Consider the following 12,615-nt stretch of genomic DNA (forward strand, 5'->3'; position numbering starts at 1 on the left):
CGACGTCACAGGCTACATTGAGTTCTCATAGGTCCGGATATCCAATAAGACGTGCTCTTTAGGCACGCAATGGACCGCCGATCAATGACCCAGAGATGTGGTTGTAACATGGTATCGAAGTGGGGCCCAGGCACTGAATGAGTTGGTGGACCCCTCGTGGACACTAGCTATTTTTTTTCGAAGGATGCGGGAGATATGCTATACGGACATGAGATGGATCGGGATGCTGCCATTTGGGTCAGTCGGAGAGAGGAAATTGACATGTCGGGTTAAAACGAGCTGCGTTCATGAAATTGGAAGAATAAATTAACCACGTCAAGCTGCGAAAAGTGATTCCCAGCATCATAGAAGAATCTTACTTTCGCACGATCATTAGTGTGCTAGGGGGGAAATTCATTGTAACTTTTGGCCATAACGACCTGTAATGCTGTAGGGGGGGAAAAGAAAAAAAGGAAGAAATTAAATGGATGGTGAGATAAAGTCAAGGTAGGGTGTGAGGATCGTGTGATACCATTTCAGGTATAAAAAACGAGGTAAACTTCGACGTTGTATGGTCCGGAATTACATCAAGATATCATCAATCTAAGATTACTTCAAAAGAGAAAAATTTAATGAAATACCGTGTTAGTGACGTTTTGTACTCGTTTAGAATTTATTACATCGTACCCGGAATCAAATATTGAAAGTTTCTGGGGATGGACTTGATCCTTCCAATTAAGTTCCTCCGCGTTCCTTCTTCCTTCAAGTTAGAGAGGACGATCAATTACGGCCACCATATCTCTTCGGTTCGTCAACCTATATAAGATCCTTCTTCTTCCATTTTCCCTTCATCTCACCTATCCACACAATGTCTTCTTTCCATCTTCGTCCCGTCGCAGAGCACTCTCCCTCCCCACCATCAAGCGCCTCGACGACAACAGCAGGAGATCATAGTCCCCTTCACAAATCATCAATAATTCATACTTCACCACAATCAGGCGCACCAAGGCGTCCTCTCTCTCCAAGTTCACTTCGTGGTAAGCACAACTTTAACCTCCAATACTTTATCATCTGATATGCATCAAGATGTCAACCTAAGTCAGGATGGTAGTTCTACACCCAGAAAGTACCCTGCACCACCCACAGGTCATGAACTCATGGCCCTTTTTCCCTCCTGCACCACCAGCAAACTTTGCGGAAATGAGACCTGGCCCTACCAGTGGATTCTTTCAAAGACAAGAGCGCGCATTCTTCGCTCAAGCCGGAAGGGAGATCGTCCGTGTTCGCGTAGAAATCGATGTACCACAGCAAGAGGATAGCCATAATGGCGCAAAATCCAGGGAACCGCCACAAAATGGTGCACCGCGGTCTTGGCCACAGCTTCCGCCACACCCTCAGCATCACTCACCAATTGATTCCCCGATGGGTCCCTATCCCCATCATCCAAAGCAACCCCGGTCTTCTCGTTCGATGCCGACACCCACACAACCACCATCCATGTTTCCCGTGGCACCTCACGGCCAACCACCTCAGCCACCTCTCAATCTCCACTCACAATCACATCATGGTGGCGTCGGATTACGTAGTCCACCTCATGATGTACATCCTATTCCTGGTGCAAAAGTAGAAATTCCTCCTACAGAGGATTACCGAGAAGACTCAGATGATGCGTGGCGGAGGCCAACTCCTTATGCAGATCGCCGGCGAGCAGGAAAGCATACCAAGCGTATTGTCGTTCGAAATTGATAGGTAAGAGTTATCCGTACCAAGTATATCCGTTTCAGGCTAACGTGTCAGTGTTCAGACCGTGACATGGGTTCTTCGGTTGATCCGATAACAGTTCCTATTATATGATTGGACTCTTTACCATCTTCCGCCGGCTCAACACCGTCGCACCATACCATAGTCACCTCATACTGAGAGGTTATACGAAGTATAAGCCTTCTATTCTCGGCGACGTTTCGCAAACCCACGGTCTATCTGTCCTGTAATTATTTACGAGCCAATCCGGCGCTTCCCGATGTCAAGTAGGCTTCTTACAGTGAGTATAAGTACGCAGGTATACAGCTCGGTTTGCGATGATTGCCGGAAAGCATACACATACGTACACATATACATAATCAAAGCAGGTACCGGACAATCGTCAGAGATCCGGAGAACGCCCCAACCGAAACGTTTCACACTTCTGCCAAATATCCGACACTTCCCTCGGGGATCCGTTAGGAACAAAGCCAAGGCCATGCCCATGACTTCTATTAATCTCGTCCGTCCAGATCTAGGTTCGCGATCTGGCACTTGGTTACAACAATGAGATCATGGCATGCTTGTTTCGGACATGACTCTTTTTTATTTAACTTGAGATGGATATCTGTGGCTCATCACGTTCCCCGCTTTGTGAAATGGGGACGAATTACATATACGGCTTGTACCCGATATCGGTCCGATTTCCGATTCCAAGTTTCGACTGTTCAAATGTCTAGGAAACATAAAAGCTGTCGTAGACGTGTCCAGGCTAGGTCAGGTCTCGCCACCATCAGCTGCGATTTATCAGACACACAAGGGAAGGAGACAACAATAGAATATCGATTGAGATCCGCACGTGCCTGTCTTCTTCTCACGATTTTCTTGGGAATATTCCGTGACCGATTGACCCGTTCGAAACGGGATTGTGGGGGACCCGACCCCTCCGTGAAAAATCAGAGATGAACCGAAGGAGCGTGCATTTGACATGTACTTCCGATGTTCTTTATTCGAACAGAAGCGCGGCAAACCTACGTACGATGAAGTATGTCTCCGTCAACACATGTTCGTCGATCGATAAAGAAGACAGCTCTAAAAGGGGTGGAGGAATGGAAGTGGTGTCAAATGATATTTTAACCGAACCAGGCTGGACCCAATGATTCATTTAATACTTATTTATGATCCGCCAAGATAGATGTGTACATACATTACAATGAGATGGCTCGCTGATAAGCGCTGGGAATCAGCCACGAGGCATCTGGAATGGGAACAAGAGAGATAAGTGACAGAGTAGGCGAGTGACAAGGCGATATCATTTCACAAACGTCACCTACTAATGGAGGTGAAGCAGTGAATGAGGGAGATAAAAAGGCTGTCATGAGGCTCGATTCCCCGGGACACTGGCAGTGATGCATGAGGAGTGACTCGTTGAGGATGTGAGAAATAGACTGAAATAGATCAACTTGCCAGCTGGCAAGGATGCGTGCTAGAGACATGGCGATATACGAAGAACGGCGGATAACTTCGAATGCTGTGCAATGCGGGGAAAGAAATCATGACGTCTACTTGACGTTTACCATTCTAGGGTACTTCTACACTTAGGAGGTAACGGAACTATTGCAACTTGACTGAATACGTCTTTGCATGGGCGGTGCCCTGAGCGGGCTAATTAATGAGTCGACGGCCACCTGACTGCCATGAACGATTACAGGGTGGACCCTAGTGCACCAAATGAGATTATCATCATTCGCCCGGGTCCTCATTCCATTCGTCCGATCAAATGGAAGATGATGTATACATTCCCTGACTCGTATCGAGGCGAACTGTAGTTTGTACTGCCAGCTGTAATCGATTTGGATCCAATATGACCAAATATTTGCGTGTCGAGGACCGGTGTGATCGGCAACGTAGAGCGCGTGGTTTGAGCCTAGCGAGTAGCTAATAAAAGAGAAATGGACGGCCGCTATCTTCTTATGATGCCTTCGGGTCTGCCGCGGCAGACGGGACACCTGCCTGCCACTGTCAAAGCGTTGCTTGGGTAAGTGAACTCAGCGGCCCGGCAAACGCCGCTTATCTCCAACCGCGAACCAACACCACGATCTTTCCGAGTTGTGTCACTTGTGGAATCGAAATTACGCCTCGAGTAGGATTCGGTACGATCGATACGACCGCGATACGGGGATTTTCTGTAACTCCTTGCGATTACAATGGTCAGTGTTCAACCATGCTGGATCAATTCAGATTACCATGATATAGCAGTGAATCTGATCATATGCGTTGGCTGTACTTTTAGTCTAAAGCGTCCAAGGATGCTCTTTTATCTGAGTTCTGTTCCATCACAAGCGCATCGTGAGTTTTGTGTCTATCCGATCGATCGAGTTTTTGGTGGCCGAGATATTGATCTTCTTCTACGCAGTCCGAAAGATGCTAGACGGTATCTTGACAAGCACCAGAGACGGCTCGACGCGGCAATTGATGCCTATTATCAAGAGGGCGGCAGTAGATCAACAGTCGCTTCAACAAGCAAGTTGAATGCCCTTTTCGATAAATACAAGGGCGAGTACCGCCTACATATGCCATTATCCGACTATCACTGAATACACACGTCTACGCGGCAGATCCCACTGGAGACGAAATTTCAATAGATGGAACTATTCAGCTGTGTCAGGATCTTAAAGTTGATCCAGAGAATGTCGTTCTGCTCGCAGTCGCTTACGAACTGAAATCTCCGAGAGTTGGCGAATGGAACAAAAAAGGTTGGGTAGAGGGATGGTCACGACTTGGGTCAGTACGCCGTGTTCAACAACAGGGCAGCCGAACTAATTTTACTGTACAGTTGTGATACAGTTGACGGGATGAAGGATACTCTGACACGGTTGCGTGCAAAGTTGGGATCTGACTCAACCTATTTCCACAAGGTATACGATCACACGTTCGGTTTTGCTCGGACGGAAGGACAACGGAGTCTAGGTACGCACGGATCAGACCGCTGAACGGTCGAGAAAGTTATTATTATTTTAGCGATCGACACGGCGCTGGCGTTTTGGAATCTATTAATTCCAACAGGTCTGACAGGCGGTGCGCTAAAACACGACTTGACAGGTGAAGATGTAGATATGGATGGCGGGGAAAGTTCCGGGTGGACAGATGAGCACACGCAATGGTGGTTCCAGTTCTTGACGGAGAAAGGGGGTAAGGGTGTGAGCAAAGATACATGGATGATGGTGAGAGGTCAGACAAGACTGTCTAGGCATCGACTGATCAACAACAGCTGTTTGATTTCATCCGCTCGATTGATTCCCAATTTTTGACACATGATGCGGAGGGTGGGAATGGTCATTCTGTCCTTGAGTGTTGACGCTGACATACACATGCAGCTGCATGGCCGTCAACGATAGACGATTTCGTGGCTTGGGCAAGGTCAGTGGGGAAAGTCCCGACCCCGGAGGCAACATGACCGTTAGTTAGCGAGATGAGAGACTAGTAGGTCTTCATAAATTGTAGAGTATCATTCCCCGTGCAAAGTACGCCATATATACCGGTGGGAAAGAAAGGGCTATACCGTTGCACCGGTCCATTGACGCGCTTTGCAATGCAATGCAAAAAGAGATTCATTGCGGGCAACAGCTAACAGGCCGCGGGACTTGAGAATTTGATGGCGATCATGTAAACCTCTCTTTTGACAGCGTTAAGGATGGGAGGAAATTTGTTTGTTTGATCGCCGACAACCTTGGAGAGGCAGGCGTTATAACCACGGCTGCCATCAGTTTCGGGGCATCCCTGACGTCAAATTCCGTTACCGAGAAAAATAAATGTTATACTCGTGACTAACTCTTCGGAGAGGCGTATGACGACCTCTAAGCCACTTTCAGCAATCCAGAGGATATCAAGGTAGGTGCCGGAGGCTGTAATGCCAAAAGTCTCCATCAAACCATCCTGCATCGCTTTCCTGAGTTTTAGAGCATCTGCACATGGTGGATTGATGGAAAGAAGAATATAGGATTGTTTTTTTGAGAATGGGTGGCGCGTCATGATGGTAGCGTGGTGTGGTGTAGGTGTGCGCGTGCGACGTGTTCACTCCAACTCCCAAATTAAAAGCTTGGGACGACGACAAGATGAATCATGTATGAACGAACGTTCAGAACTACGCAAAGAACTGAAGAACCCCATGATTACGTCATCCTGTATCCTTGGTTCAAACGTTCAACCACGCAGGGGCCTGTCCAAGCCCCTCGGATCTCTTCTGATTCTACTCCATTGGTTTGATCTTACTTACCATGTCAAACTCGGACCGAACATGTTGTGGAGTCGTAGAAGAGGCACGCATGCGAGCACACAACCGACGGGCTCAAAAACCCCAGCCTTGGATCGTTCTCAAGTTCGCCGTTGGGCTCACATTAGCTCTAATTGGGTATACAAGCTATGTATATGTCGGTATATTCTGTAAGGATATGATTGTAAAGAATGAGAGTGCATTGGGAAGTCAGACTACCGGGAGTATGTACATCCTTGCCTTTCCATCCCATCAGCGCTGAGTATATGTTTTAGTCGTGTTTTTGGTAGTGTTCTGCTTCCTTCTATTGATGGTTTTATGGTCGTATTTTGCGGTTGGTTGGCAGATTTTAATGGTATTGGCTTCGTTAAACCTTTGCGTTTCCTCAGGTCGTGACCACATCACCAGGGTATCCAACAGACGTATGCAGTATTCAGTCTGTCGTTATACATCTTCACCAATTATTTCTTCTCAAGTTTATAGAAAAGACAGAGCTTGAGCTTCCGGAACCTCCGCCAGCGCATGGGCAACAGCCTGCTACTGTCAGTGACACTCGTGGAATGTCTTTCGAGCTTATGGCCCCTGCGGCCGGCCTATCTAATGATGCCTCAGCATTATCAACTCCTGTGATGCCTCCCGCTGTTCCGGCAACAACGAAGCAAGGCAAGACTCTTCATTACCTGGGCACATCTACCCTTGATGAAGCACGCATCGTGAACGCACCCGCTGATCCTGAATCCACGCACGTCCCTGGTCCTGCATCACCCTCATCCCACGAGAACTTCCACGACCCCAACTTTAAATGCGTCTCCAGCAATTTTCCCGCGACAGCCATCAACGACACCTGTCCTTGCGCCCGAGTATCGTTTCTGCAATAAAGACAAAATCGTCAAGCCTCCTCGTACACATCATTGCCGAGCTTGTGGCACTGTAAGCGGAACGATCTATTCACGACGACATATTCTCACGTTTTGCGGCCTTAGTGCGTTCTAAAGTATGATCATCACTGCCCATGTCAGCAAAAGTTATTTTTTGTATGTGATGGCTAATCACATCGGAACTCAGGGGTTGGACATTGTGTCGGTGCTTACAATCACAAGGTGATACTTGACAGGACTGTCAACTCCCAGACATTTACTGACATATTTCATCGGAGTTTTTTGTTAACTTTGTGCAGTGGGCATCGATACTCTCCTTTTGGATGTTCGCAACAATCTTAGGTCTAAACATCAAGTCGCGTACGAGATCCTCGGCTCCGGCAATCAACCCACAACATATTGTTTTACTGGCCCTGTCTGTCCCAGTCGGATAGTGTCGGCATCGTCGCTGACATGTTTTTTTCATAGAACAGGTCTCTTCGGCCTTTTCTGTTTCCTCATGTTCCTGACACACGTGCAACTAATTATGTTGAACCAAACAACGGTAGAATCCCTTGGATTCAGATCAATGCAGGAGCGTGAGCAGGATAATCTGTCGCGTATGCACCGTTGGTACGATTGTGGGTGCGTAATTGATCTGTATCTATTTACCGTTTTACGTGACAACTTTTTGGTCATTTCCCGCTTACTCATTGTGCGCTCTGAACTGAATACCCAGAGCTAAGAGACGAACGCGGCGACGTTGGGATAAGGAATGGGGGAGGATCGGCAAGGAGGGTAATCTCTGGTGGCTGGGAAGCCGTCGGGCCAACTGGGAAAGTGTAATGGGCAAGAACGTGTGGTGGTGGTTCTGTGAGTTTAATTACGATTTTATCCCGCATGTTTCCGTCCCTGACAAGCGGTATGGTTCTGCAGTGCCAGTTGGTCGTGGACTCGAGGATGCAGTGAATTTTCCCACAAACCCACGATTTGACAAGCAAGGGAGATGGAGAAGAAGGAGAGAGTGGCCTTCTGACCTACGATGATATACGCCCATTTTTTCTGCAGATTTACGCACGCACACACTACACACTATACCACAGCTACAAAATTAGGTCTTAGGACCTGCTTAGGTCGCCGGTTTCTCTCCTGGACATACGGGTTCCTGGATTTCCTCTATTGTTGTACAATACATGTCACGTTATGCTCACCGCTGTCGCCGGTAATTCGATTTTCGCCTACGGCATCGCGAGGGATTTCAAGGTGACTTCGATAAATGAGCGCACGAGAGTGCGCTTAGCATTAACCATTTCGGAGTCTTCCCAATTTGCCAGCGATAATTAGTCGTCGCACGGGTAACGACGAGACAGGACACGGGCCGCACGTCGGGCTCCTCTAGTTGTTTGACCTCTCTTCCGACGGTCGAGCTAGCCAGGGCCCAGCACACGTAGGAACTCTTTGGACGAATCACTACAGTCAGCAGGAGGAATGTCAATACGGCATGACTTTGTGAGCACAGCTACTGGAGTAATAAAGCTAATCAGTGCTTAGGAAGACTTCGAGTCGTTGACACATGTGACGTTAACTGGTAACCGTTGGGGAGTGGGTCTTATCTTAGTCTATTTTCTCACTTTTACGATAGATTTCGAGATCCTGTGCTAATTACTTGTTCAGGCTCGATTTTGGGCAAAACGGCAACTATGATCGTTCTTAGCTCAAGGCGCCCCGCCTATTTGAGTGTGCTGAATTATTGGCATGGACTGACGCCTGTCTCGCAAAAATATGATGTCGACTTGGCAGGGACTGTGCAAATGAGCGCACGGGAATGTGATATCATTGATAGTATCATAATGTCGGCCGAGCAGCCCGAGCCGATATGCTCCACTTCCATCTTATCAAGATAAGACTATGGACAGTAACATTAAATTATTATGATACACAAATTGAGCGCTGCTCATAGGTGGTATGGGACTGGGATGTATCTGGCAAGGAAAAGCGTGAAACCCGAAGTTCCCGCAGGCAGTGTTGGAAGTAGCGGGTTTTGCCACGTCACTGGCTGACCCGTAGTATACGGTACTGCTTATCATTGGGGTGTTAATTTGAAGCACGAAGGCAACGGCATACGTCAAGACTCTCGTGAAGGGCGTTCGGACTGTCTCAGAATGACAGGACGATATTTTGAATACTTACAAATCGAGGGTTAAAACACACTAAGGTACGCTACCTTGGTGTGCGCTAGTGACCTTGCTAGGACTCATAATAAGAATTCCAACAAGCCAACTAGCGCACACTATGTTGAGTCAATCGGTACGGTAATCTTCGGGGAGACGCGGGGGCTGAAGCTTGAAGGAAAGGAGCGGGTGGTAAGGTACTGGAACGAATATTGCAAGGGTGACATCGAGTACTGTAGAAAGAATAAGCTAATGAGTGTAGTCAGGGGTTGGACGAGAGTGGGAACGAATAAGTCAAAAGTTAATCATGTGGATTCATGGGCTGTTCGGCAGTGCCACCGTTACAACGCACTCGGACAGGCCAAATGCATCAGTGACCGAGCTGATGGCTCAAACTCGTCGTTTGGAGTTGTGGAATTGGATAGTACCATGACTCACTAGAATGAAGTCTACGCATCTGCAGCTAGTATTCCACATTGTAGATCTGTTCAGAGGCTCAGAGCCTCGACATGAATGGCCTCTACGATGAGGCGCTACTAATCGGAGGTGGAGTATGTGATATCATTGAATGGGCGCAGTGGCAAGAATGACGATAAGGGCGGAAGTGTCGGCTCCATACAAGCTTGATCGTAGGGACCGACCGGGGTCCCGTCTCGGGCGGACCAAAATGACTTGACTCACGCGTCGGGCTCCTTCTTCCTACCCACACGTATCTCACGTACTCTTGTCAGGTTTTCTTCCAACAAACACATACTAAGTTACATCTCACAATGTCTCCAACTGCTGTCGATAACGGACACTCTCATCAAGTGACGACTCACAAAGTCGTGAAGCAACACAACGGGAATGGTGTTCATGCCTCCAGCACTACCAACGGGAATGGTGTTCATACCTCCAGCGCTACCAATGGCCAAGTGACTTCAGCAACACTCATCAGTATGGAGCACGAATACGGCGCTCACAAGTAAGTCTTCCTCTTTTCCCTAGCGAACGAGCGCCTTCTTCGACCTATGGTCAAAATCACATCGAGTCGGCCTAAGCCGAACTCGGTGACGGTTTAATTTGTTGAAGCGCCACGAATGCATACTGATGGGCTGATGCTTAATTCTTATAGTTATCATCCGTTACCGGTAGTGTTTGATTCCGCGCAAGGGGCAAAGTGAGGGACTTGTGCCATTCGGATCGGGTGTTTTTAGCTCATTGCTGACTACAGGGTATGGGATCCGGAAGGCAATGAATACATCGATATGTTGTCGGCATACTCGTAGGCGCTTCGTTACTTTTCATAGGCATTCTGATTCACTCATCTTTATCAGGGCTGTTAATCAGGTTTGTCACCCGCAAAAAGGCGATGCATTGGGGGGATGGGCTGACTGGAACATGGTCGAATTTTTAGGGTCATTGTCACCCAAAGATAGTTGCTACCCTAGTAGAGCAAGCACAGAAACTCACTCTGTCATCTCGTGCTTTCTACAATTCTGTCTTTGGGAGGTTCGCGCAGCAGATTACACAAATGTTCTCATACGAAAGTGTTCTTCCGATGAATACCGGTGCCGAGGCCGTCGAGACAGCTGTCAAGCTTGCTAGGAAGTGGGCATACCTAAAGAAGGGTGTGCCGGACGGGAAGGCTATTGTGTTCAGCGTTGAAGGGAATTTCCACGGAAGAACCCTGGGGGTCATTAGGTGTGTTTGGCGCTTAAGCGTCCTTGGAGCCCGTTCGAGAGCCTAATTTATTCATAACTCGCGGCCAGTATGAGCACTGATCCGGAGAGCCGCGGCGGCTTCGGCCCTTACCTCAACGGTGTCGGACCAACTTACCAGGATAATAACGAAATTCGTGTCATCCGCTATGGAGAGATTTCGGATCTTGAACGCGCCCTCGAACTCCATGGAAAGCACGTGGCAGCGTTTTTGATAGAGCCAATTCAAGGAGAGGCAGGGTGTGTTCTTCAGCGAGTTCACTTTGAAAATATTTCTCAATTTCCGCATTGCATCTAGAATTGTCGTACCACCCAGTGGCTACTTCGCTAAAGTTCGGGAACTCTGTACCAAGCACAAAGTCCTCCTTATCTGCGATGAAATCCAAACGGTCTGTTTCCTTATACGGGTTTCATGAGAATTATGACTCATATACTCATTGACGCTTTAGGGACTGTGCAGGACGGGCAAGATGCTGTGTTGTGAGCACGAAGGTATTCGACCGGATATGGTCCTACTTGGGAAGGCACTGTCAGGTGGAGGTGAGTCAGTCTTGGTATTGTTCCTTACGGGTTCTCACACACCGCCCCGATACTCCACAGTGTACCCCGTCTCGGCGGTTCTCGCGGACCGCGAGGTCATGTATTGTATTCAACCTGGAGAACATGGCAGTACATACGGCGGGTGCGTCATCCCGATGATTTCTTCGGATGCATATTTACGTCGTCATTTAGGAACCCCTTGGGGTGTGCTGTCGCTATGACATCCCTGCGTGTCCTTGTAGACGAGAAGCTCGCCGATCGTGCACAGAATCTCGGTGAAATATTCCGCGCGGGAATTCTGGCGTTTAATTCTCCTCTTGTCAAGGAAGTCAGGGGCAGAGGCCTTCTCAATGCTGTAGTTATCGACGAAGAGAAGAGCTCCAAAGGCCGCACTGCTTGGCAATTCTGCTTGCTACTGAAGAGCCGAGGTGTTCTGGCGAAGCCAACTCATTGCAACATGTACGTGACTTGATGTCTTCTGCTTCGATTTGCTGCAACTTTTTCCGGCGCAGCGTTCGTTTTGCCCCTCCGTTGGTAATACTCGAGGAAGAGCTTCGAAAGGCCATCAACATCATCGGGCAATGTCTTATTGAGCTTGACCAAGTAAGTGCCTCTAACTGGGAGTCAATAACATCGCGCTTAAACTTGCTTGATTTTAGCTTGACGACATTCCAGGAGAAGTCGAGAGTGAGAAGGGTTTCAAAGAGATGCTTGACAACTGATCAATGGCGCTTTTGGCTAGAAGGATGAGGTAACACTAGTGTGGTACATAGTACTTACATACGTTTCCTGTAATTGCTTTTTTTGTTTCTTCCTAGGTCCCTCTAACGCAGTGAACCTGCCAGGTTATTAGATGTATGGAGAAGCTTCCAGTATTGATGTTGCGGCATTTCAACTCAAGGATTTCGTTCCGCGGGAATAGTGAAGTGCGATTTGGGTGGAGAACACGGGTCGCGTGCCATTTTGGCGCCGTTCAAGGTGTCCCTGAGGGAGACATCGAAGTGCAATCGGTTGTCACGGTGAGGATCCGTAATCAAACAAGTCACGTTATGCACGGCGACCTCGTGCCCAAAGTACACCTGACAAAACATACATTGGAATTCATGGCAGCAGTACAAGCAGTTTCAAATGACGAGAAACATTGATTCTTGATAACCAAGGAAGAACATATGCGGAGCCACGTAAATAAGGACCTCCTAGAAATCAATCGTGAAGGTGGTAGATAGATAAAATACAAAAAATGTGAGACACCTCGTAGGGTCAACTTCTATACAATCCCAGAAGTCAACCGAAAAAAATGCCCCGGTCCGATATTATGGACACATTCATTCTTCCCTGACATTAGCAACTCGACG

At 48.0% G+C, this 12,615-nt stretch overlaps 5 protein-coding genes across 5 annotated transcripts; 4 read left to right on the forward strand and 1 right to left on the reverse strand.

Annotated features, from left to right (window-relative positions):
• Positions 1 to 654: 654 nt before the first annotated feature.
• Positions 655 to 1,877, forward strand: DFJ58DRAFT_416264 (uncharacterized protein). The gene is made up of 3 exons (XM_041380289.1): positions 655 to 1,016; positions 1,079 to 1,728; positions 1,784 to 1,877. Exons 1-2 carry the CDS (start codon positions 848 to 850, stop codon positions 1,723 to 1,725), a joined length of 816 nt encoding a protein of 271 aa, XP_041243259.1. The 5' UTR covers positions 655 to 847; the 3' UTR covers positions 1,726 to 1,728; positions 1,784 to 1,877.
• Positions 1,878 to 3,699: 1,822 nt separating this feature from the next.
• On the forward strand, positions 3,700 to 5,509 carry DFJ58DRAFT_416273 (Cullin binding-domain-containing protein). Its single transcript, XM_041380290.1, has 8 exons — positions 3,700 to 3,929; positions 4,013 to 4,068; positions 4,136 to 4,275; positions 4,338 to 4,503; positions 4,556 to 4,689; positions 4,741 to 4,943; positions 4,991 to 5,045; positions 5,097 to 5,509. The coding sequence occupies exons 1-8, from the start codon at positions 3,927 to 3,929 to the stop codon at positions 5,174 to 5,176; spliced, it is 837 nt and encodes a 278-aa protein (XP_041243260.1). The 5' UTR covers positions 3,700 to 3,926; the 3' UTR covers positions 5,177 to 5,509.
• Positions 5,159 to 5,879, reverse strand: DFJ58DRAFT_416287 (uncharacterized protein). Its single transcript, XM_041380291.1, has 2 exons — positions 5,552 to 5,879; positions 5,159 to 5,499 (listed from the first exon to the last, which is right to left on the reverse strand). Exons 1-2 carry the CDS (start codon positions 5,749 to 5,751, stop codon positions 5,382 to 5,384), a joined length of 318 nt encoding a protein of 105 aa, XP_041243261.1. The 5' UTR covers positions 5,752 to 5,879; the 3' UTR covers positions 5,159 to 5,381.
• A 3-nt stretch (positions 5,880 to 5,882) lies between these two features.
• DFJ58DRAFT_906416 (DHHC palmitoyltransferase-domain-containing protein) lies at positions 5,883 to 8,094 on the forward strand. The gene is made up of 11 exons (XM_041395010.1): positions 5,883 to 6,216; positions 6,268 to 6,326; positions 6,382 to 6,414; positions 6,469 to 6,745; positions 6,807 to 6,922; positions 6,976 to 7,006; positions 7,058 to 7,092; positions 7,149 to 7,285; positions 7,339 to 7,494; positions 7,589 to 7,722; positions 7,786 to 8,094. Exons 1-11 carry the CDS (start codon positions 5,997 to 5,999, stop codon positions 7,893 to 7,895), a joined length of 1,308 nt encoding a protein of 435 aa, XP_041243262.1. The 5' UTR covers positions 5,883 to 5,996; the 3' UTR covers positions 7,896 to 8,094.
• Positions 8,095 to 9,689: 1,595 nt separating this feature from the next.
• DFJ58DRAFT_791648 (pyridoxal phosphate-dependent transferase) lies at positions 9,690 to 12,192 on the forward strand. The gene is made up of 12 exons (XM_041390315.1): positions 9,690 to 9,984; positions 10,135 to 10,179; positions 10,234 to 10,284; positions 10,337 to 10,349; positions 10,417 to 10,703; positions 10,772 to 10,960; positions 11,019 to 11,109; positions 11,170 to 11,260; positions 11,321 to 11,402; positions 11,453 to 11,719; positions 11,773 to 11,863; positions 11,920 to 12,192. Exons 1-12 carry the CDS (start codon positions 9,791 to 9,793, stop codon positions 11,980 to 11,982), a joined length of 1,464 nt encoding a protein of 487 aa, XP_041243263.1. The 5' UTR covers positions 9,690 to 9,790; the 3' UTR covers positions 11,983 to 12,192.
• The last annotated feature ends 423 nt before the right edge of the window (positions 12,193 to 12,615 follow it).

This window comes from Suillus subalutaceus (assembly GCF_016647625.1).
Source record: "Suillus subalutaceus strain FC151 chromosome Unknown DFJ58scaffold_62, whole genome shotgun sequence".
NCBI classification, from domain to species: domain Eukaryota; kingdom Fungi; phylum Basidiomycota; class Agaricomycetes; order Boletales; family Suillaceae; genus Suillus; species Suillus subalutaceus.

Excerpts from the sequence above, each read along its gene's own strand:
- DFJ58DRAFT_416273 (XM_041380290.1), top strand. Across the intron at positions 4,069-4,135 it reads TGTTCCATCACAAGCGCATC|TCCGAAAGATGCTAGACGGT; the intron begins GTGAGTTTTGTG and ends TCTTCTACGCAG. Across the intron at positions 5,046-5,096 it reads TTTGACACATGATGCGGAGG|CTGCATGGCCGTCAACGATA; the intron begins GTGGGAATGGTC and ends ATACACATGCAG.
- DFJ58DRAFT_416264 (XM_041380289.1), top strand. The coding sequence starts at position 848 with ATGTCTTCTTTCCATCTTCGTCCCGTCGCAGAGCACTCTCCCTCCCCA. Across the intron at positions 1,017-1,078 it reads CTCTCCAAGTTCACTTCGTG|TCAGGATGGTAGTTCTACAC; the intron begins GTAAGCACAACT and ends TGTCAACCTAAG.
- DFJ58DRAFT_791648 (XM_041390315.1), top strand. The coding sequence starts at position 9,791 with ATGTCTCCAACTGCTGTCGATAACGGACACTCTCATCAAGTGACGACT. Across the intron at positions 10,180-10,233 it reads GATTCCGCGCAAGGGGCAAA|GGTATGGGATCCGGAAGGCA; the intron begins GTGAGGGACTTG and ends TGCTGACTACAG. Across the intron at positions 11,864-11,919 it reads GTCTTATTGAGCTTGACCAA|CTTGACGACATTCCAGGAGA; the intron begins GTAAGTGCCTCT and ends GCTTGATTTTAG.
- DFJ58DRAFT_906416 (XM_041395010.1), top strand. The coding sequence starts at position 5,997 with ATGTCAAACTCGGACCGAACATGTTGTGGAGTCGTAGAAGAGGCACGC. Across the intron at positions 7,495-7,588 it reads CACCGTTGGTACGATTGTGG|AGCTAAGAGACGAACGCGGC; the intron begins GTGCGTAATTGA and ends CTGAATACCCAG. Across the intron at positions 7,723-7,785 it reads GAACGTGTGGTGGTGGTTCT|TGCCAGTTGGTCGTGGACTC; the intron begins GTGAGTTTAATT and ends ATGGTTCTGCAG.
- DFJ58DRAFT_416287 (XM_041380291.1), bottom strand. The coding sequence starts at position 5,751 with ATGACGCGCCACCCATTCTCAAAAAAACAATCCTATATTCTTCTTTCC. Across the intron at positions 5,500-5,551 it reads GTCATACGCCTCTCCGAAGA|GGATGCCCCGAAACTGATGG; the intron begins GTTAGTCACGAG and ends ATTTGACGTCAG.